The sequence below is a fragment of the Tachypleus tridentatus genome, chromosome 1, assembly GCF_004210375.1.
Source record: "Tachypleus tridentatus isolate NWPU-2018 chromosome 1, ASM421037v1, whole genome shotgun sequence".
NCBI lineage: Eukaryota > Metazoa > Arthropoda > Merostomata > Xiphosura > Limulidae > Tachypleus > Tachypleus tridentatus.
Window position 1 is genome coordinate 156,522,073 of NC_134825.1, and position 20,241 is coordinate 156,542,313.

The following is a 20,241-nucleotide window of genomic DNA, read 5'->3' on the forward strand; positions in this document are numbered from 1 at the left end:
CTTTGTTTTTTTTATTTTTTGCATGGGGTATATGTTAGTTTTCTTACACAATTCAAGACACTCGTTCAATTACCCTAATTTAAGGCTTTACTTTATGCAGAAAGAATGGTTTTAAAAATCTCCAATGAGACTATCTTCTCAGTTTAATTTTTTCTTTTTAAATCCTATTATATTTGTTCCAAAATAATGCAGTCCGTACAATACCAGTTTGAACAATGAAACTTTTCATCACGTGCGCTCCTTTTTCATCTAAAAAGTCACGTGCTCACTCACTTCACTTTCAAATTGTTTTGGCGCGATGATATATATATATATATAATTTATCCAGCCGCAACTTCGTATATTGCATTAAGTACTATTGAAAATATTAAAGATTTCGTAACAGTTGTTCTGCTTCATTATCGGTATCAAATAGTGTTTACTGTTACTTACAAATAAAGAAGTATATATATGATTCATAGGGTAAGATAAGTGATCCAAAGAGGTTAAACTATATAGGTGAAACAAACATTCTTATAAGTATTTGAGAAAAAAATACGTATAAAAATTAGGTGTGAGATCCAGCTGATCCATATCTGGTAAGCTGATTCATTGTAGCCCCATATGGCTAGGAATTCGGTATGATATAGGATGTTTTGTTTCTTCGCTCAGATGTAAGGGGGGCCTGGTATGGCCAGATGGATAAGGCACTCGACTCGTAATCTGAGGGTCGCGGGTTCGAATCCCCGTCACGCCAAACATGTTTCGCCCTCTCAGCCGTAGGGGTGTTATAATGTGACGGTCAATCCCATTATTCATTGATAAGAGAGTAGCCCAAAGGTTGGCGGTGGATGGTCATGAATAGCTTACCTACCTTCACTCCAGTCTTACACTGCTAAGTTACGGACGGCTAGCGCACATAGCCCCCTTGTAAATTTGTGCGAATATTCAAAACAAATAGATAATGATTCGTTGTTTTTAAAGGGGTTTTTGCCTTTACTTTCTCATTCTTCAGTACTGTAATTGACATAAGTACACTGGTTGTTGTTGAAACTTAGGTGCGTGTGTGTTGTTGTTGTTGTTTTAATACGCGATCAGTAAAAGGCGATATAAGCGCTATACAAATAATTCGGGTGGTTCACGTCAGATATAACATTTAGTAACACCGACCATACGTCACTCATGCAAAAGCTGCAAAAAGCTATCAGGCAAGTTTGATTTGCACGTCAAATCGGTCTTCACGCTTAAAATTCTAACACTGCCGCCTTACAAATTATAATATGCTCCCCCTGGTGGTTTTACTTTCCCGTACAGCCTGAGTGTTTAACTAATAACATCCTAAGCACCGGGTGCTCAATGACCCGCAGAAAAGGATTTTATTTCTTTTGTTGTTGTTAAGTAAACTGGCCTGTTAGCCAGGAACCCTTACTTTCTTGTGTTAGTAGATGAGCATGTTTAGGAACCTAGAAAAGCCAAGCACTTTGTAGGATTTGAGATCATTTAGGATAAAGAAGGGGGGAAATATAAACAGAGGATTTCCTTTCTCACAATGCCGTTAATCTCTTCATACCAGCTTCTGATTTTACCTTCTTTCGTCAAGTGACCATTTAGTTGAAATAACCAAAAGACGTGTCACAGTCTACAACTTGCCTCTAGAACGGTCCTACACGAAAACCTGAATATTTCAGGTAATATTATGGTTTGTTCGACGTTCTGTCTGAAAATGAGGGAAGCACGCAAGAGGTAACGCCCCGACTTCGTAGATTTTAAAACAGACTTACGTGATGTTCTGTTATTGGAAACATATACCGAATTAGCGCTAGAGCAGTTCATATGTTATTAATAATCTCAGATGTCTGGTTTTACCCAGTAAAAGACTTCCAGTTTATGTAAAATCTCATTTAAAGACTGATAAATATAGAATTACAACAGTGCTAATAAGCGTATATACAAAACAATTATAATCAGCATGAAGAGGACAATGCCAACTGCAGTGACTTTCCATTAACAAGTTTCTGGTTAACAGTCCTCAACACAGAACCATAATGTATTGTTCTGATGAACGAAATATGAATCTCCAGAAGTGGCGCAAGGAATAACTAGGGTTTTATGGTGTGGTTCTTTTGAACAAAACCCAAATCTCTAAAAAAATCACTGTGAGTAGGTTTTGTTTTCTTGTTTTGAATTTCGCACAAAGCTGTACGAGGGCTGCCTGCGCTAGCCGTCCCAAATTTAACAGTGTAAAGCTAGAGGGAAGGCAGCTAGTCATCACCACCCGCCGCCAACACACGTACAAAATAATAAGTCGTTTTTATATATGTTAAATCTTAACCTTTATCAGTACACGTCAAAATATCCACCTTTCAGTACACCTGGGGTCCATACGGACCCTGCGTATATTTAATAATCATAATGTTGAAGCTATGGTTTAGATGTTACAAAATTAGCCTACTGGCTTCTCCTAGCATTGTGCAGATAAACTGTAAGAAAGTTTGGTTTTAATTTCGCGCGAAGCTATACAAGGTCTATCTGCGCTAGCCGTCCATAATTAGGCAGTGTAAGACTAGAGGAAAGGCAGCTAGTCATCACCACCCACCGCCAACTCTTGGGCTACTCTTTTGCAAACGAATAGTAGGATTGACCGTCACATTATAATGCCCTCATGGTTGAAAGGGCGAGCATGTATAGTGTGACGGGGATTCGAACCCGCGACCTTCGGATTACGAGTCGAGTGCCTTAACCACCTGGCCATGCCGGGCCCCCGTACGAAGGACTTAGGGGTATTGTTCATCTGAATGAAACCCAAATCTCCCAAAATATCTCTACGATATTTCGTACTCTGCTAAACATCCTGGTATTGCATAAACGAAGTATACGCTGTTTTATATACGCCTCATTTATGGCCTCCCAGTGGCTCAGCGGTATGTCTGCGGACTTATAACGCTAAAATCCGGATTTCAATACCCGTGGTGGGCAGAGCACAGATAGCCTATTGTGTAGCTTTGTGCTTAACTCAAAACAACAACAACAGCCTCATCTCTGATGGAAGAAATACGAATCTCTCAGCATATCGCATGATTAACCTTTCTTTTAAGCAGTTACACTTTCAAAACTAATAAAATTTAATGCAATGTTTAACAAACATGAAAATATATAATTCAATTTTTAATGTCCACTTCTACATAAAGTAATGAATGAAACTTCTATCTCAAGTTAAAATACAAGCATAGAAAGGAGAATAACATCGTTACTATAAATATTTTTCATCTTTTTTCAAAGTTATTCGTGTTAAATGAAGTAGGACACTCGATATACTATTATTCAGACAACGTGAATTTCTCTGACGTCAAACACGTATTTCCGATTTTTAAGAAATCATATCAAAATTAGCAGTTGTTAAGCACTAGGTTACGCAATGGGCTACTTACAGCTCTGTGCCAAACAAGGATATCGAAACCCAGTTTTCAGCGTTATATGTTTTCAGACTTGCTGTAATACCACTGGTCATTAAGAGAGGTCATTAAACCATGGTAAAAAAATCGGTATATCCTTTCTTTAAAATTAAGGAAGAAGTTTTAATTTCTCAGGACTTGATTTCACACAAAACAACAATTTCTATATTGAAATTCCATACACTTACCAGTTATTAACCTGCAGAATTGTCAATCCAGTATCCTGAGCCAGTTGTTTCTTTTGGTCTTCTGATGGGTAAGGGTGCTAAAATCACAAAAATTGATAACGATTTCTTTATCTGATATTGACAGGCAATACGACAGTTTGATTCTGTGGTTTATACAAGAAATAAATATTATTCAATCCTCTATCGTGTGTTATTCATTGATCAGCGACGATTTGTTATAAATATAATTGAAACGAATTTCACCTTTCAATCACAATCTAATTTGATATTCCAAGCGAAACGTGTTGGAAAACAAAACTACATACACAGTACGTATGTCAGATTTCAAATTCGGTTTTAGTTCTATTTCCAAACGTTTTGTTTGTTTTGATGTTGTTTTTCTTTATTTTAAACAAACCAATCACAATCAATAGAATATTAGTATGCTTTTTGGTTATCCATGACCTGCCTGTGACTGAATGTATTTCATGTTGGAGACTCTACAGACACTAGATGGAAGATACTTCATGTGAGAACTAAATCCGTTGCTAGCATTCAAAATATTCATTCTTGTTCAAAATCAAGATTTGTAAATGCAGTGATAAAAAAGATAATATAAACTTGACCTCTAAGCAAAACTTCGCATGAGAAAAATTATATTTCAGTATCTCTGTAATGAAATATTTAAAAGTTTCAGAACTAACACACAACGATATCTATTAAAGTTTGTTACGTCTGTCAATTCATAATATAAATTAATAAGTGATATATTAGTTACTAAAGTTAGAAAGACCGAGGTTCCTCACCGTTTCTTTAATCATGTTCCGTGTTCCCATTCTGTTTATTAATATCCAAACTACACGATTTCACGTATCATGATTTGTCTAAACACGACACGTACCTACACGTTATAGAGTATTTTAAAACTGACTTACGAATCTTAGGACATTACAAGACCTTATCTGCTCAGAATCATTATCGATATTATTGAACAGTTTGAACCTCACTTCCAAGTTTGAAACCTACAATAACCTATCTGTTAAGAACTTATAATTCAGTCAGTGCCTACGCTGTCAAACAGTTTAAAACATATTTCTGAGCCTCACAAAAATACAATAACAAACCTGTTGTGAAATTTGTAAACTTAGTGCCCGTGTATAAAACTTACTTCCGAGTCAAATAAAACCTATAAGAATTGCTAGTAAGTCATTCAGTGCCTATGTTAGTTAAAAAGATACTTGTTAGTCTCAAAAAATACAGTAGCAAATCTACTGCAACGTTTCTAAACATAGTGCTTGTGTATAAAACCTACTTTCGAGATTAACAAAACGTACAAAAACTGCTGTTAAGTAATTCAGTTCCTATGTTATTAAATAGTTCAGAACACGTATCCTAATTGAGAAAACAAGCTACCCAACATTTTAAGGTCTACTTTAAAGTCTGGTCAGTGTGTTGCTACTGAATCGTCCTGAAAGTCTGGTCAGTGTGTTGCTACTGAATCGTCCTGGAGACAAGTTTTGAAATTTGATAAACTTAAGACATGTTTTGGTAAGAAGCAAAAACATCCAAAGTCATTTTACAGAAAACCTTCAATTTACGTATTTCTTTTTATCTATTAGATTGTAAACACTTTCGTTTATCTGGTTTATTATAAATATACTTATAATTTATTAAGAAATTAATTTAAAAATCTAGGCGCTTTCGATTCTTCTATCCAGTTCCTAGTTTAATTTCAGTCTTACACTCATTTCACAGTGACAAACACAACATCACGCAAATAACAGAAGTGAAGTCGAGCCAATGATTGTGAAGAGTTCAATCGTTTATTCTTCTCTAGCTTACGAATAATTTCATTTTGAGAACACTTCTTAAATATTTATTAATAACGCCCTCTACATATATAAAGCACAACTTATATTTAACAGTAAAAAAAACAAAAACGAATAACTTTCCAAGTCAGTTTTCTGTTGAAAAGGTGATTTAAAGTTGAAATTTTTTGTGATTTTTTTTAAATATTAAAGTAAACATTTCTCTAATATTCAGTTGATCAAAAAGATTCAGTTTTATCTCAGGATTTATCCACAAGGACGAAGAGTTAGTTAGCTGGCATAAAAGAACATTTCACAGAACTGTGTAAAGGACGATAATGAGGCTATACTGTTCCTGTAAGCGGTAAAAACCGTGAGTCGAGACTGGGCTATTAATCCAGCCACTGAGAAACTGTGTCTTCTATTGTTCGCTCGCAGTTAAGCCTCGTTGTGCTATACTGTCTGGTCGTCCACCTGGAATAATCCTCACCGCATCGCTGGTGTACCAACAGCTGGGCTGGCCTGGAAGTGACAGACACACACGCACGCACCTTCTCCCGTATTATTCTGTTCTCGTGACGGTCACAGAGAGGATTAGTAAGTTTAATATAGTAATACATATAACTAGCCCGGTAAGAACGTACAACGCCCCCTTTTTTGTAACGATGAGAAGGGGAGACTTAAAATTAGATGGTCGCTTTCATTTTCTCACGATAATTGTGAGACCGTTTTAACACCAAACTACAATTACGCGCAGGTTAAGAAGATAAGTAGTACGTTCGCGCAGATATCGTCAATGTAGCCAAAGTTTTGGCCTCAATCTGAAATGTTAATATTTTGAAAGTCCTTTGAAAATGAAAATTCAAAAAACTGGATGAATATTAATGGATTATAATACGTAAAGGTAAGGATTTCTCCATCTCCTGGTTAGAATAATATGAGAGTCGCTGGTTCGAACTCTGTCCCCAGACGCACTCGCTCTTTTAACGTTTGTGCGTTACAAAGTGAAGGTCAATCCCATTGGTCGTTCATAAAGAATAGCTCTAGAGTTGGCGGTGAGCAATGTTGACTAACTGCCTTTCCTCTAGTCTATCATTTCAAAATTAGGGACGACTAGCATGGGGACCTGGCATGGCCAGGTGGTTGAGGCGTGCGACTCGTAATCTGAGGGTGGCGGGTTCGAATTCCCTTAGCGCCAAACGTGCTCGCCCTTTCAGCCGTGGGGCCGTTATAATGTGATGTTCAATCCCAATATTCGTTGGTAAAAGAGTAGTCAAAGAGTTGGCGGTGGGTGATGATGACTAAGTGCCTTCCCTCTGCTCTTTAACTGCTAAATTAGAGACGGTTAGCGCAGATAGCCCTCGTGTAGCTTTGTGCGAAATTCAAAAACAAACAAACAATTTACACATTGTAAGTTACGGAGCTTAACACTAAAACTGTGAATCAGCCAATACATTTGTATGTTGTTTTATTAGTGCACAGTGACTGTGTCGTTTTTATCATAGTCTTTCTTCAGGATTTTATTTTCAACTGCACAATTATATTTTAACTTCGTCATTTTTTCGTACACGACCCTTTATTGCACGTGACATATACTAACCTAACAACAAATAAACCAAAAAATGAAGAATATTCTAGCAAATACATTTATTTATCAACTCTGGAACGGAATTTACACTTTTAATATATATTGTTTACTAAATATGTACTCACTTGAACTTGCTTACCTGCGTTGGTAATTTTCAAACACTGTATATTTTTTTTTTTTTACAAGTGCACAATTTGTGATCAACTGTGCACCAAAAAAGACCGTGGTTTTTAACTTGAACTTGTGATCTAACCATTCAAACACGTGATTTTCGTTTTACATTAAACAGCTGGGCATAGTGTTTTTTAACACTCGATTCTTCAGGAGTAATAAGTTTGGAACTTCTTGAGTTGAAATATAAGTGTACAAGAATCTGCTTTATTCGCTTTTCTTCTATTCTAGTTGAAAAACAGTTTTGTTTGTATTTACTTTGCTTCTAACCATGCAAAATGCAGTTTTGTCCGCCTATCTTCTATTTCCAAACCAAAGAGAAGTAAAGAATTCCACCTAACCTAACTTCCCAAATAAGAAATCAAAACTTAGAGTTAAAATCGTTAGAAACAGATAATAAATATATTTTTTTTATTACCTCGGTAAATATCTCATTTTAATCAACACGAAACTTACAGAGAGGTGTTGGAACAACCACGCCCTCATTATATTGGTGGCGACTTTGGGGAATATTCCTCTTTTCTTTTGTCTTTTCTTTTCTCTCTCATCATCCTCTTCCTCACCAGTTCCGTCACCGGATCCCATGCAAGTATCACCTGTAGGCAAGAAAAGAAATCATTCTTTAAACAGTTAAGCCTTATTTATTCATATGAATGTAATAACAGATGTCTGATTTTTCATTAAAGCGCCAAGCGACGATTTTCTTGTTTTAAAAATGTTCACGGTTTCACCTTTTGAACCCACCTTCCAGTGGTTAAACCGTAAGGCTCTGAACTCAAGACTCGAAAAACCCAGTTTTGATACTTTATGTGGGCGCAACACAGAGAGCCCATTATGCAGGCTTGCATGTAACAACAAACATACATTTTAAAAAATTAAACAGATAATAAAAAAGCATTTCATGTTTTATATAAAAGAGTACAATTAAAACTGTATATACATAAACCTTCACATAGGCGTTTCAGCAGTCTACAGAACCCATTTTTATATTTTTCCATAATACATTTTTAAATTTTACATAAAATAACTTAAAATGCCGATACGATAAAAAATACGCTTCCCACTGAAATAATAGCAACTATCAGTTACCTTACGTCATCAACATTTCTATCCTGCTTTTATTATGCTGATAAAACCAAACATGTGTCTCAGTCTTACAAACATTCATAAGAGCAACAACATTCACAGACGGAAATGCACCTCATTGTGTGACGAAACAATAAACTCTGACGTCAGCATCAAAGTATGCGTATAGTCACTGCCTGAGATTGCATACGTACAACCTCTGTTGGTGTCACTTTGGGTTCCAGCCATACATGCTTGTATTAAAATCTCTTGCAAAATCTAAATTATTCAGAATATGTTTATAACATATTACATCAAATATTTAGTAGTTCCTGCTCTGTATAGTTGTAAATTTGTTATTTTATTAAACGCGCGTGCTATCAGTATTACTGTCTGAATCAGAATATAAATAAAAATATAAACAGAATTTAAATTATTTTGTCGTTAGAAACGCAAGCGAGGGTAAAATTTGAGTTTTATTAACGGATAAAAAATGAAACTGATTACATTTTAAGGCATTCAAGGATAACAGGGGCGGATTCAGGAGTTAACAAAAGATGGGGCACAAGGCAGCCAGCTGGGAATAGTTAAGGAAGATGGGAAGAAGGATTTAGATTCATGTTTATCCCCTCAGAATATGTCTGAACTTTTTAAAATCCAGGGAAAACCTTTATAAGTTTAAGGAACAAGCTGCTAGAAGCGAAATTATCAACGTCTTCCATAAGTCAGTCAGTCAGTCGAATTATTGGTAAAACATTACGTTATAAGGTTTGTTTGTTTGTTTTTTGTAAACTTCAGCAACGATACCTACACTAGCCGTCCCTAATTTAGAAGTGAAAGACGAGAGGGAAGGCAACTAGTCATAACCACTCACCGCCAACTCTTGGGGTACTCTTTTACCGACGAATAGTGGGATTAATCGTCACATTATAATGCTCTCATGGCTGAAAAGGTGAGCATGTTTGATGGGATGGGGACTCGAACCCGCGACCCTCAGATTACGAGTCGAGTGCCTTAACCACCTGGAGACGCTTTCTATCAAAAAGCGTATCAGCTTGTAAAGCTAACCACCATGAACAATATTAATAATAACCTTTGTCTACATTATCTTTGTCACAATTCATAAACAAAAGTATTTCCTTCGCTGTATATATGTATATGAATTACCCACTTAGTGTATGAAGATATGAAAACAAAATTTATACGCGAAAAAACTGTCATGAAAGACCATATATTTTAGAATAAAGAACAGAAACGCCCCCTTTAAATACAAAGAGAAAGTATTTAGAAGATACCAAAAATACACTGATCCAACATAAGTACATTATCTCCTTCGATTGTACAATCCAGATACACTGTTGTTCATCGGCGGACTCAACAGATAGCTCGATATGGCTTTGCTATAAGAAAACACGCACACACACATTCTGTTGTCCAACATCGAGCCAAAATAATCAGCTGAACACGAGTAAACAAATAAACCCTATGTTCACTGGCCAGCTTCTGTCTATTGTGACACGAACTGGCTGCTTGGGTGAGAAGTCTTGGACGCATATAAAAAAGCTAATATAAGAGAAAAACCAAAAGGAAGGCTCCAAAACCAAATCCCAGAGAGCGAGTTCTGTAGATATCAAACTTTTATAATCCGTACTTAACCAACGTGGGTATACAGTTCTAACCATCCCAAACCACTTTATACGACCGTTATTAAACTACGATATTAAATATTAATAATAAAAAAAGAGCTTAACTTTATAAGTTTACTCAGGAGCCCCCTCGTGGTTCAGAGGTAAGTCTGGGGATTTGAAACGTTAAAATCAGATTTCAATACCTGAGGTTAACATAAAACAGATAGTACAGTTGCGTAGGTGATGTTTTGTTCCTCCTGGTGGCAGTATATCTACAGTTCTGGCCGGTATTTGAAAGAGGGGGGGATGTTCTCAGTTCTAGCACCTTTGTTGTTACAAGAATATTACTAGTCGTAAGTTTTACAATATGTTAAATGATGGAGAAGTTTTTATTGCTTGTTTATAGTTTAAGAACAAGGTTACACAATTGGTTATCTGTGCTCTGCCTACCACGAGTATCAAAACCTGGTTTTTAGCATTTAGTTTAACTCCCATGTGATTGAGTTACGAAACCTCATCTTAAACTTAAAAGTGGTTTAAAAAGATATCATGTTTAATTAACGTTTTAAAACAGCAAGTGAAATGAATCAGTTTGATTGAGGGCGTAAGGTTTTACCAAATCGCGAGCTTTGCATTAAACTGCAAATCTAATGACATAACTATTCTTGTGCTCCAACTGACCTTTCTTATATATTGGCTCGAAAAAAAAGGGAACAGAGGAAGAACTGGACTTAGTGACGTATGTCAACTTTCGTCATTATCACACAACTCTCAAACACATTCAAGTGGAAGGGCAGGCAGAAAGCATTCGTAAGGGAAACACAGTGCTGAATGGAGTTCAATGCATTCTTTCAAACTCTGAGAATAGGGGGGAGTCCAAACAAAAAAAAAGTATGGGTTTATATACGACTCAAAGATATTAAGAATATTTTAATATAATTATGACTTAAGGCCTACACTGGACCGAATGAAAATGTCCTAAAAAATTGCAGAGACCAGAAGTAACTTTACAAACATACTCTAGATGTTGCACTCGAAAAAATGTACTCACATGTACTTACTTATGATAACGTATCTTATACTAACGTTTCTTTTGATTATTTCTTCGTATATCTATGATGATCACAGCTTTAATCATAGATAAAATAAAAATTTACCTCCGAAACGAAACACTGAAATGTGAAGTGAGTAAAAATTACTAGTTATTTTGTTAAGCCGGTAAACGACATTGATATCCTTAAAATGAGAAATACCCAAATATCGAGTTAAAATCTTGTGACTTTTAGCTTTACTCTAACTGTAATAGAATAAGCTACATGAACAACCCGTAATTCTGGTGTCTAAACACGTTTATGTTAAACCTTAATCTACTGTATTTTTACTTATTTTTATATATATATATATATATACTGCTCATTTTGATATGGTTTACATGTTGCATTACTTTCACTTGAATTCTTAAATTACTGACTTGTTTTAATGTTGTCCATTACCGGTAAGGCCTACACATTGCATCATTTCGAATTTAAACCTAAAGTTACCGACTTGTTTTATTTATTCTTTTCATTACCGCTGAGGTCTACGTTTGCATTATTTTGAATAACTTTATATTTTTACTTGTTACAACACTCAGTGTAAAGAATTATGTGTGTGTGTGTGACTCGTACATTATTAGTGACTCGAGATAACAAATTTATGTACCCACAAGCAAGTTGGTGCATAAACAATTTAGAAAAAAAACATGTCTAAGAAAAACATAAAAAATAGTGAAGCCCAGAAGGACCTCGACGTTAATTCTAACCAACCCACACAAATACCACATTCACTAAATCAGGGACGAAAGAAACTATAAGAATAGGAAATAATGACGAAAATTCCTGAAGCGATGTAACATTGGACTGATTAACATTGAATAAATACCAGGTATTCCTTAAACTTGCGTATGGTTACAGATATTATATGATTATATGGGTAAAACTCAGTGTTTTATAACGGAGTATACATTTTGTTGATCCAATGAATCGGTTTATCATTATATTACGAAAACATTTAACCCTAACATTACAAATGAGGTGCGCCATTTCCATCAGCACCTTAAACAGTCATCTAAATAATATATGCACTACAGTTTTGGGGCATTCGCTACTTCGTTGGTCAGAGGGTCCCTAATAGCTTACGAGTAACACAAAAAATATTATACGTGTTGCAGTTGATCTCACTAATTAATTTAAAGATCATTATTTATTTAGAAGATAAGTAATTTCAACCAATGTTTTGTGCGAGTTTTGTACTTAAGTGTTGTAACAGGTAGAAAACAACAACATGAGATTATCCAATACAATACAACAATGGATCACCAGCGTTAAAAACATGAGTCAATAGTTAACATCAGAGCCTACTTATATTGATTTCTTTGTTTTATATCCAGTGAGTTTTAAAATATTTTGTGCAACAAACTAAACATTTACTCGTATGTGTGTGTGTTTGAATAAATTAATATATATACATCGTAACTAAAACAATACCAAACACCATCTTTGTTACACAATTTGCACCAGATAAAAAGAAATAAGGTAAATAATTTTGTATACATCCTTATTATAATTTTACTCACTATATTAATATAACGGTGAATGTCGTATTTTGTTTTTATGATGAAATATTACATAGAATTGTTCATGACAGAACCTTTCGTGTTAACTCGATTCCTTTTCCATTATGAAACGAAATCATAAGATTATTAAACTAAGAAACTTGATTTTAGGTAGTTGTGAAACTATTTCGTTTAAAATAGTAATCGCTTCTTAAATCTCTTCCCCCTCCCACCAGTGGCTCAGCGGCGGGCAGCGCACAGATAGCCCATGTTGTAGCTTTGCTCTTAACAACGACAACATGAAAGGAATGTTACACCTCGTAAATATCACTGAAAAGGCATTCTAGATACATAACGAAACTGATTTCACTATCTCCAGAATATTACATAAGTTCAGTAACCCTCAACATAATGTAATTTACAAGTGGGGAACACAGCATAATCAAGTTAACGTAAATAATATCTTACGAAGAAGGTTAAAAAAACATCTTCCCCTATTTGCTTACGGAGTGCATGTGTGTGCGACTGTCTGTCTATCTTATTAGTTGAAGGATTTTGTATACGTATAAGAACACGTTTCCTCACCGTAAAATACGATGCTAAAAATTAAAGCTTATGTTATAACTAGAATACGTGGGCGTAAATCTTCGTGGTTGAGTTTTCGCACTCTTAACAACGTTCAGGACAGCAGTACTTGGTGCGACCTGAATTGTGTGCGTGCGTATGATTTAGCGAAAGGCGGAGTCGACCAGTAGTAGGCGGAGACAGAAACCAGAAACACCATCCAGAAGTATTAAGGTCAAAGAGTCACTTGATTGGCAGCTGTACTCGCGCATACTAATTAGATTCAGCATAACAACCACAACATAATCTATCCAAACACCTATGGAGTCGCTCAGGTGTATTGACAATGCAGTCAAACTCGCCAATGTCTCCAATCGAACGATACTCAAGTTAACTTTAGTACCACATTCAAAGGAAATTTGAAGATAACATACGTAAAATTTATCTTCCACTAAAACCCCTCGATACAAAAAAAAAAAATGGCACACCCTTTACTACAAGTAAAAAACAACAACTAAGGTATGTGATATTTATACATCATACAAGGAAAAGTTTCGATACGTAACAAATGTTTCCAAAGTTATTTCTGGACTCAATAGTAAACGTAGGCCCGGCATGGACAGGTGGTTAAGGCACTCGACTCGTAATCCGAGGGTCGCGGGCTCGAATCCCCCTCACACCAAACATGCTCGCCTTTTCAGCCGTGGGGGCGTAATAATGTGACGGTAAATCCCACTATTCGTTGGTAAAAGAGTAGCCCAAAAGTTGGCGGTGGGTGATGATGACTAGCTGCCTTCCCTCCAGTCTTACACTGCTAAATTAGGGACGGTTAGCGCAGATAGCCCTCGTGTAATTTTGCGCGAAATTCAAAAGAAAGAAAGAAACAAAACAGTAAACGTGATGCGGCTTTTTCATAAGTGAGTATTCTAAAGTTGTTATTCACGATATTTACAGCTAAACTGTTTAAAATTTTAGTAACTCTTAAATCACAGGTTTATACACTAAGCCAGCTCTGCGCGTACTTGTCTGAAGTATGGTTGTATATGTATCTAGCAGTCCGATAGAAAAGAGCAGAAAAAAGGTCCCCATATAATATTTGTATATCATATTCATCTAAACTGAATAGCGAAGTGTGTTTGATTACGTCACCACGATGTACGCATTTAGCCCAATAAACGATTAATTACTGAGTTACTGATTTTAGTGAATGTCAGATTTTATGTTATGTTGTTTAACAAGTTGTAAGAAAGATATAAATTTTAATTCATTGGAATAATTTTATTATTTTCTTGTTAAGCACACAGCTACGCAGTAGGCTAGCTCTCTGTGTTGTACTCACCACAGGTATCTATACTCTATTTTTACCGAGAGTCATTGAGGAGGGGGGGGGGCATTGGAATAAAAATATTTTCCAAGAAGAGTATTACAGCATGCTCCGGTATATACACAAAACTGCTCAAGACAACATTCTGTTTTCTCCACCAGGCGGCTAGGGCGATCAACTCGCAATCTAATGGTCTCAGGTTAGAATCCCCGTCACACCAAACACATTCGCCCTTTCAGGAGTGGGGGCGTTATAATGTTACGCTCAATCCCACTATTCATTGATAAAAGAGTAGCCCAGGAGTTGGCGGTGTATAGTGATAACTAGTTCCTGTTTCCATCTAGTCTTAGACTACTAAATTAGGGACGGCTAGCACAGATAATCCTCGCGTAATTGTGCGAGAGATTGAAAAACAAACAAAAACGTATTCACGTTATATTTCGCGGGAAGAACCGTTAACGTATGTTATTTTGAAACTTCTCGCTAAGTTTTGTTGGTTTCAGGATCTCAGGCTAAAATAAACTATACAAGTACTTTCTACGGTCGTTCCTAGTTTTGAGCTGATAGGCCAAAGGATAAGCTAGCAAGATAGCCAGCAGCAACAGTCGCTAGACTATTATTGTCTCATCAAACAGAAGGAATTTGAGAATAAATCTTATAATGGCCCAGCAGTAAGCTTGGGGGCTTATACGCTAAAAGTAGGGGGAGGGCAATATTCACGATCAGAGCAGTGCCTACTGTGTAACTTGTCGTTGAAACACAAACACACCAGAAACTTTGTGGGGTTTAGAGAATCATTCGACTGACATTAATTAGGGACTGAAACAAGAAACCCTATAATCAGAGACTTTTCGAAATGTAAACCATTCTCCATCGTTTATAATAAACCTCAGTCCCATAGCGATGTGCGTGGTTTTACTGCAACAGGTCTCGAACCATAAATCCTCTTATTCCCAACCAACACATGTCAAACACTTAGCGAGCTGAGGACTTCATGCATGCGATGCTTTATATGAGGTTTCCTTCTACTGTTATCTTGTGATGCTGGAACGTAAAGCAGCTTAATTAATAAAGTTCAGTAGACTGCATGCCTTAGTTCTTAACATCAAAACGATCTGGACTTTCCGCTGAAAACAGTTATTTGTTGATTTTCGCGCAAAGCTACTTGAGGATTATCTGCGATAGCTGTCTTTAATTTTAATGTGATACACTATAGGAATGGCAATTAGTTAACTCATGAGCTGTTCTAATTGAACAGTGAAATTTGACAGTCATTCTTGTAACACACTCATGGCTCCTTTCTGCGGAACGCGGTTTTTTAAAAAAAATTTACGGATTCATTCTCTGTCAGAAACATTTGCACAACGTGCATCCCAAATAAAACACGAGTGTGAAAAGTTCACGAGAAATTCCAATTGTAAATCTGTATATATATATGTATAAAAGGGACAAACTTTTATTCCCACAATGAAAATAGGTAAATCTTTTGAAAGAGCAAGAACCACTGGGTCGAATTTCGAACCATCAATTATAAACGCGCTTCTCTGTTCCTCATTATTATTTTACTCAAAGTGTACCAAACAGAAAAAAAAAATTGATACATAAACTTAGTACGTGATAACGTAACAGCATCAATTTATTTGTCTTATTCACGTTATTTTAATAAAACTGGTTCTGTAATCAGTGGAAATCTTATGGAAGTCTTTGCAAGTAAGTAGCCATTTTTTTTAACTGGAAACAGCAGTTGTTGTTAATGTTCCTAGCCTTCTTGCACGTGGTTTATCAGAACACTTTAACAAAAGGTAAAAAAGGCAACCACCCTGTGAGGTGAGAGGTCGCCCTTCACACCTTGTTCACTCGGGGGCTTGTTCTCTCATCCAGAGATAAGAACTCGGGTGAACATCACGTGACCAATATTGGCCAATCTAATTTCATCTTTTGAGGAATGTCTTTAGGGTAAGAATGTGTGGTATGTACACGTGTTGTTTTACTTTGTGAACCACCGATTGAGAAGAACACGTAGCAGAGATCCAGTGTACTTGTCCAGAGGGATTTCATTTCACACATTATCCTTCATCACAAGATAGAAAAATAATCTTTTTCCTGGAATTTTTTTTGTAATTAAACCTCAGTCAGATTTAGTACTGTATACAGATACAAGCCTCAGCTGATTGTTTTTTGTTTTGTTTTTTTGATAACAGATACTTAGGCAATCAAAGGCATTTATCACGAAGATATCCATCGGACAACCCCTTTTTCCCCCCCAAAGTGTATTCGAAGAACATTATAAATCAATTTCCGAATATTATTGGGACACTTTGCACAGTTTGTTGCTAAATATCATTTTTCACTTAACTTACATTTATAATATAGAAATCAAACCGAATTTCAGTATAACAGATCTTGGGATAAAAGTTTTAAAATATCAAGATGATAGCGGTTAAAGAAACACCACACTGAAAAAGTTTAATTTCTTGTCATTAAATCAATTCTCTTTATTATCAGCAGGGAAGAAGGAACACAAATTAACACTATATGTATTTTTTTTTTTACAGCAAAGCCACATGGGGCTATCTGTTGTGTCCATCTCGGAGAATCGAACTCGATATGTTAGCTTTGTAAGTTCGTAAATTACCGCTGTCCCATCCGGGTACTTGAACACTTTTCCGCTTTTTTACATGTAACGTACTTTAACAATCATTCTATGTAGAGAGTACGATAACATACGAACATAATCTCTCACTTTATTACAGTATATATTCCAAATTAACCTCAAAACAAGTCTCCACTGCCCTCGTTCATGTTCACCAGGTGCTCGGCCGTATGTTGTAAAGCTTATAAGACTAAATTTAGGTGTTCGATCCTTGAGGTCGACAGAAAAAGTGAGACCATTGTCAGAACAAAGCACTTTATAAGTGGTATCACAGATTTAAACACTCATTACAGTGGATATCACTTAACCTCTTATTAGAAATAATGGTAGGCAGTAAAATGAGTTATTAGAAACCAGCGCTGATATACGAAACGAGTCACTCTCCTCCAAAGCTCATGGTTTCTCGTGTATAATGTGCAATGAATTTTCAATGAATTTTGTTTTGCTAATACGAACACTTCCATGCTATAGTTATCATAAAAGAAAATACTAAATTGGGATTTAAAATATAATTCTGGTTTGAATCTATAAATCAGTCTTTAACATTTCTGTCCTCCGGCCCTAGAACTATCCACAGGTGCACGTGGGTCGCAGCAACTTCAATAGCCCAGCATTTTGAGCGAACTAATAAATGGTAATTGTTTTCTGTCAGCTTGTGGTTTTGTGATCCTTAACTTTATGAAGCAGACTTCCACACTGACCTTCAATGTTGGATGTTCTACTCTTCTGCGAGAATTGAAAGCATGCCACGCTAACTGCGATTCCCAAAACCGTTCGTTTGAATGAAGCATAAATCAGGATGGAAGTCAGAAAACCCCACCCTTTACCCCAAGCTACTTCTCTCCTCTCCCCACTCCCCCTAAATGTGCGCCCTCCCAACAAACCGTCTCTCATTCTTTCTTAATGTTTTGAAATATATTCAAGGTGACCACGCAAACAAAGTCGGCAGAGAGAAAGGACGCATCAATCATTTGCGGGGTTTAAAGCAAGTATACGTTACTATGGAAACTGTAACAAACTGCTCGTAGGAACCACAATAGAGCTCAAGCTTCCGTTTCAGTTGAAAGAGAGAAAAGTAGTTCATTGCTCACCGTGGCGGAAGGATAAGGGGCAAACGTTTACCGCTTTGAAACGCCTGGCATGGCTCACCCAGAACCCAGGGGTAGAAGTCATCACGCTTGTGTAAGCAAGACCAATTCATTTCTAAAACTGTTCAATCGATGGCTCCATTTTATATATCAGACCCCGAGGCACTGGACCTTGTCAGACTTTACAATAGTCAGAAGTTCTAAGCCACCGATATTACTATATCTGTCCGTAGACAAGAAACAATATAACTATAATACAAAATAAAATAACAAGACAAAAATTTATTTTGTCTACAGTGTCTAAAAAATGCAATTTTGAGAGAAAAATATTTTTAAAAACTGTTTTCTGTATATGATCTGGAAAGAAACGATCGAATTAGTTAAGCAATACTGATAGCATGTCCCTAACCTGATGACAGATAGGTAGGCAGACAGACTAACGAAGAAATAAGAACAGGCGAAAATAGTTAAACACACTTCTGTGCATGATATAAAAACCAAGCAGAAAACTTTATGAAAATATAACAACACATATAGACGTCAATAAATGGTGGACGTTTTCAAAGACATCTAAAGCTGTTAAAATAGACATAAAAACAGAAAGTTGTAAGCAAACGTTTCATGCTTAGCGATCGATATATAAACGTTTCATACTAAGTATTACCTCATAAAACCGTTTTATGACAGGGACTAAACGAATACCGATCATACCCCCCCCCATTCTACCATCTATATAGTTTACAAAGGTGTTCAACGGACCATTCCATTCCTGTAATGTTCGACCTTAAAACACTAAAATATATTTGATAAACATATAAGTATTAATATATATATATATGTGTGTGTGTGTGTGTGAATATAGAGTAAGTGCGCACATTTGAGCAGAGTTCTTTTGAAGCTCGAGTTATCCGTTAACAATGAGAAAACATGAACATGAAAAACTATTTCTAGATATTATAACATTCTTTACGTTTTAAAAATCTCCAAAATTATTTTCGTACCTTCCTTGTAATTCGGAAGTCTCTCTCCAATGCACTTGTATATTCAACCAACATTAGAATAATAATGTTAGTTATAACACTTATTGATAATATTTTTTTATTATTATATTACTTAAGTTACTCTGTTATATCGTTTCAATACATTTACGATGTTTCCTTGTGTCTATTTATGTATCTTGACTCTAGCTTGCAACCCAGTGGCTCAGCGGTATGTGCTTAATTCAAAACAACGACTCTAGCTTATTATGTTATTTTCTGTTCCGTTAGGTTTTCTTATTGTACATCTTTATATCTGTGGATAACATCTTTTTTTACTGCAGTCCTTTATGTGCGTTTATAGTGTTTCTCGACACAGTCCATTATTGTCTATACGTATAGTGGTTTTTATTAGGTAATCTTAAATATTTTGACAGCATATTTCTTAATATGTATTTATATTTATGCACACAGTTTCCTTATTAAACGCTGTAAGAGGTGTGATGGTTTGTTTAATAGATTTATTTATGTTTTCGACAGTATTTAATTAATGTATAAATCTTGGTGGTGTCGTAACACTGTAAGTACATGGCGCGTATCGGTGTTCCATTTCTTATTCTGAAACAATCCTGCTATTTGACTTCGCACAATAAAGGCTCGATTACTCACAACTATATTTAGTGGGACATGACAGACATATCGTGAAAAGTAACAGGTACTGCGTGATTCAGATGACGTAAGTGAATTGTTATTATTATTGATTTCATTCAATACATATACTTTTAAGATACGAATTAATAGTATGCCTTTTTTTTTTCAAATGAAAACGACAGTATGCTTCGCTCAATGACCTCAAAGGTGCAAATAGTAATAATAATAAAGCACCCACATTTTGATTGACTAGTGATAATTATTGTGTTTAGGTGTTTGAGTGGAAGTCTTAACGATGTATCCTATAACAATGTGGTGGAGATTAGTTTTCTAGACCTGATGCGTGATCTATCGTACGTTTGGCTAGAACACAATTTTCCATTTGTTGATCTTCATACATCTTAGATATAAAAAATAAAATTCAAGTCCGGTTAGTATTGGATAAGTTGATCAACCACATCCTCCTTACTTACTAACTGACAAATCTTATCTGTATATACATCTTTACAAGCTAACATTTTCGAACATTCCCA

General features: G+C 35.8%; 1 protein-coding gene across 3 annotated transcripts in view; it reads right to left on the reverse strand.

Moving 5' to 3' along the window:
- The window catches only part of LOC143228339 (homeobox protein Meis1-like), a 117,938-nt gene that overhangs the window by 35,977 nt on the left and 61,720 nt on the right, over positions 1–20,241 (reverse strand). For all 3 annotated transcript variants that reach the window (XM_076459610.1, XM_076459616.1, XM_076459622.1), the window contains exons 7-8: positions 7,622–7,761; positions 3,620–3,696 (exon numbers count right to left, since the gene is read on the reverse strand). In XM_076459610.1, the coding sequence (XP_076315725.1) occupies positions 3,620–3,696; positions 7,622–7,761 (217 nt within the window). The remainder of the gene's footprint in view (positions 1–3,619; positions 3,697–7,621; positions 7,762–20,241) is intronic.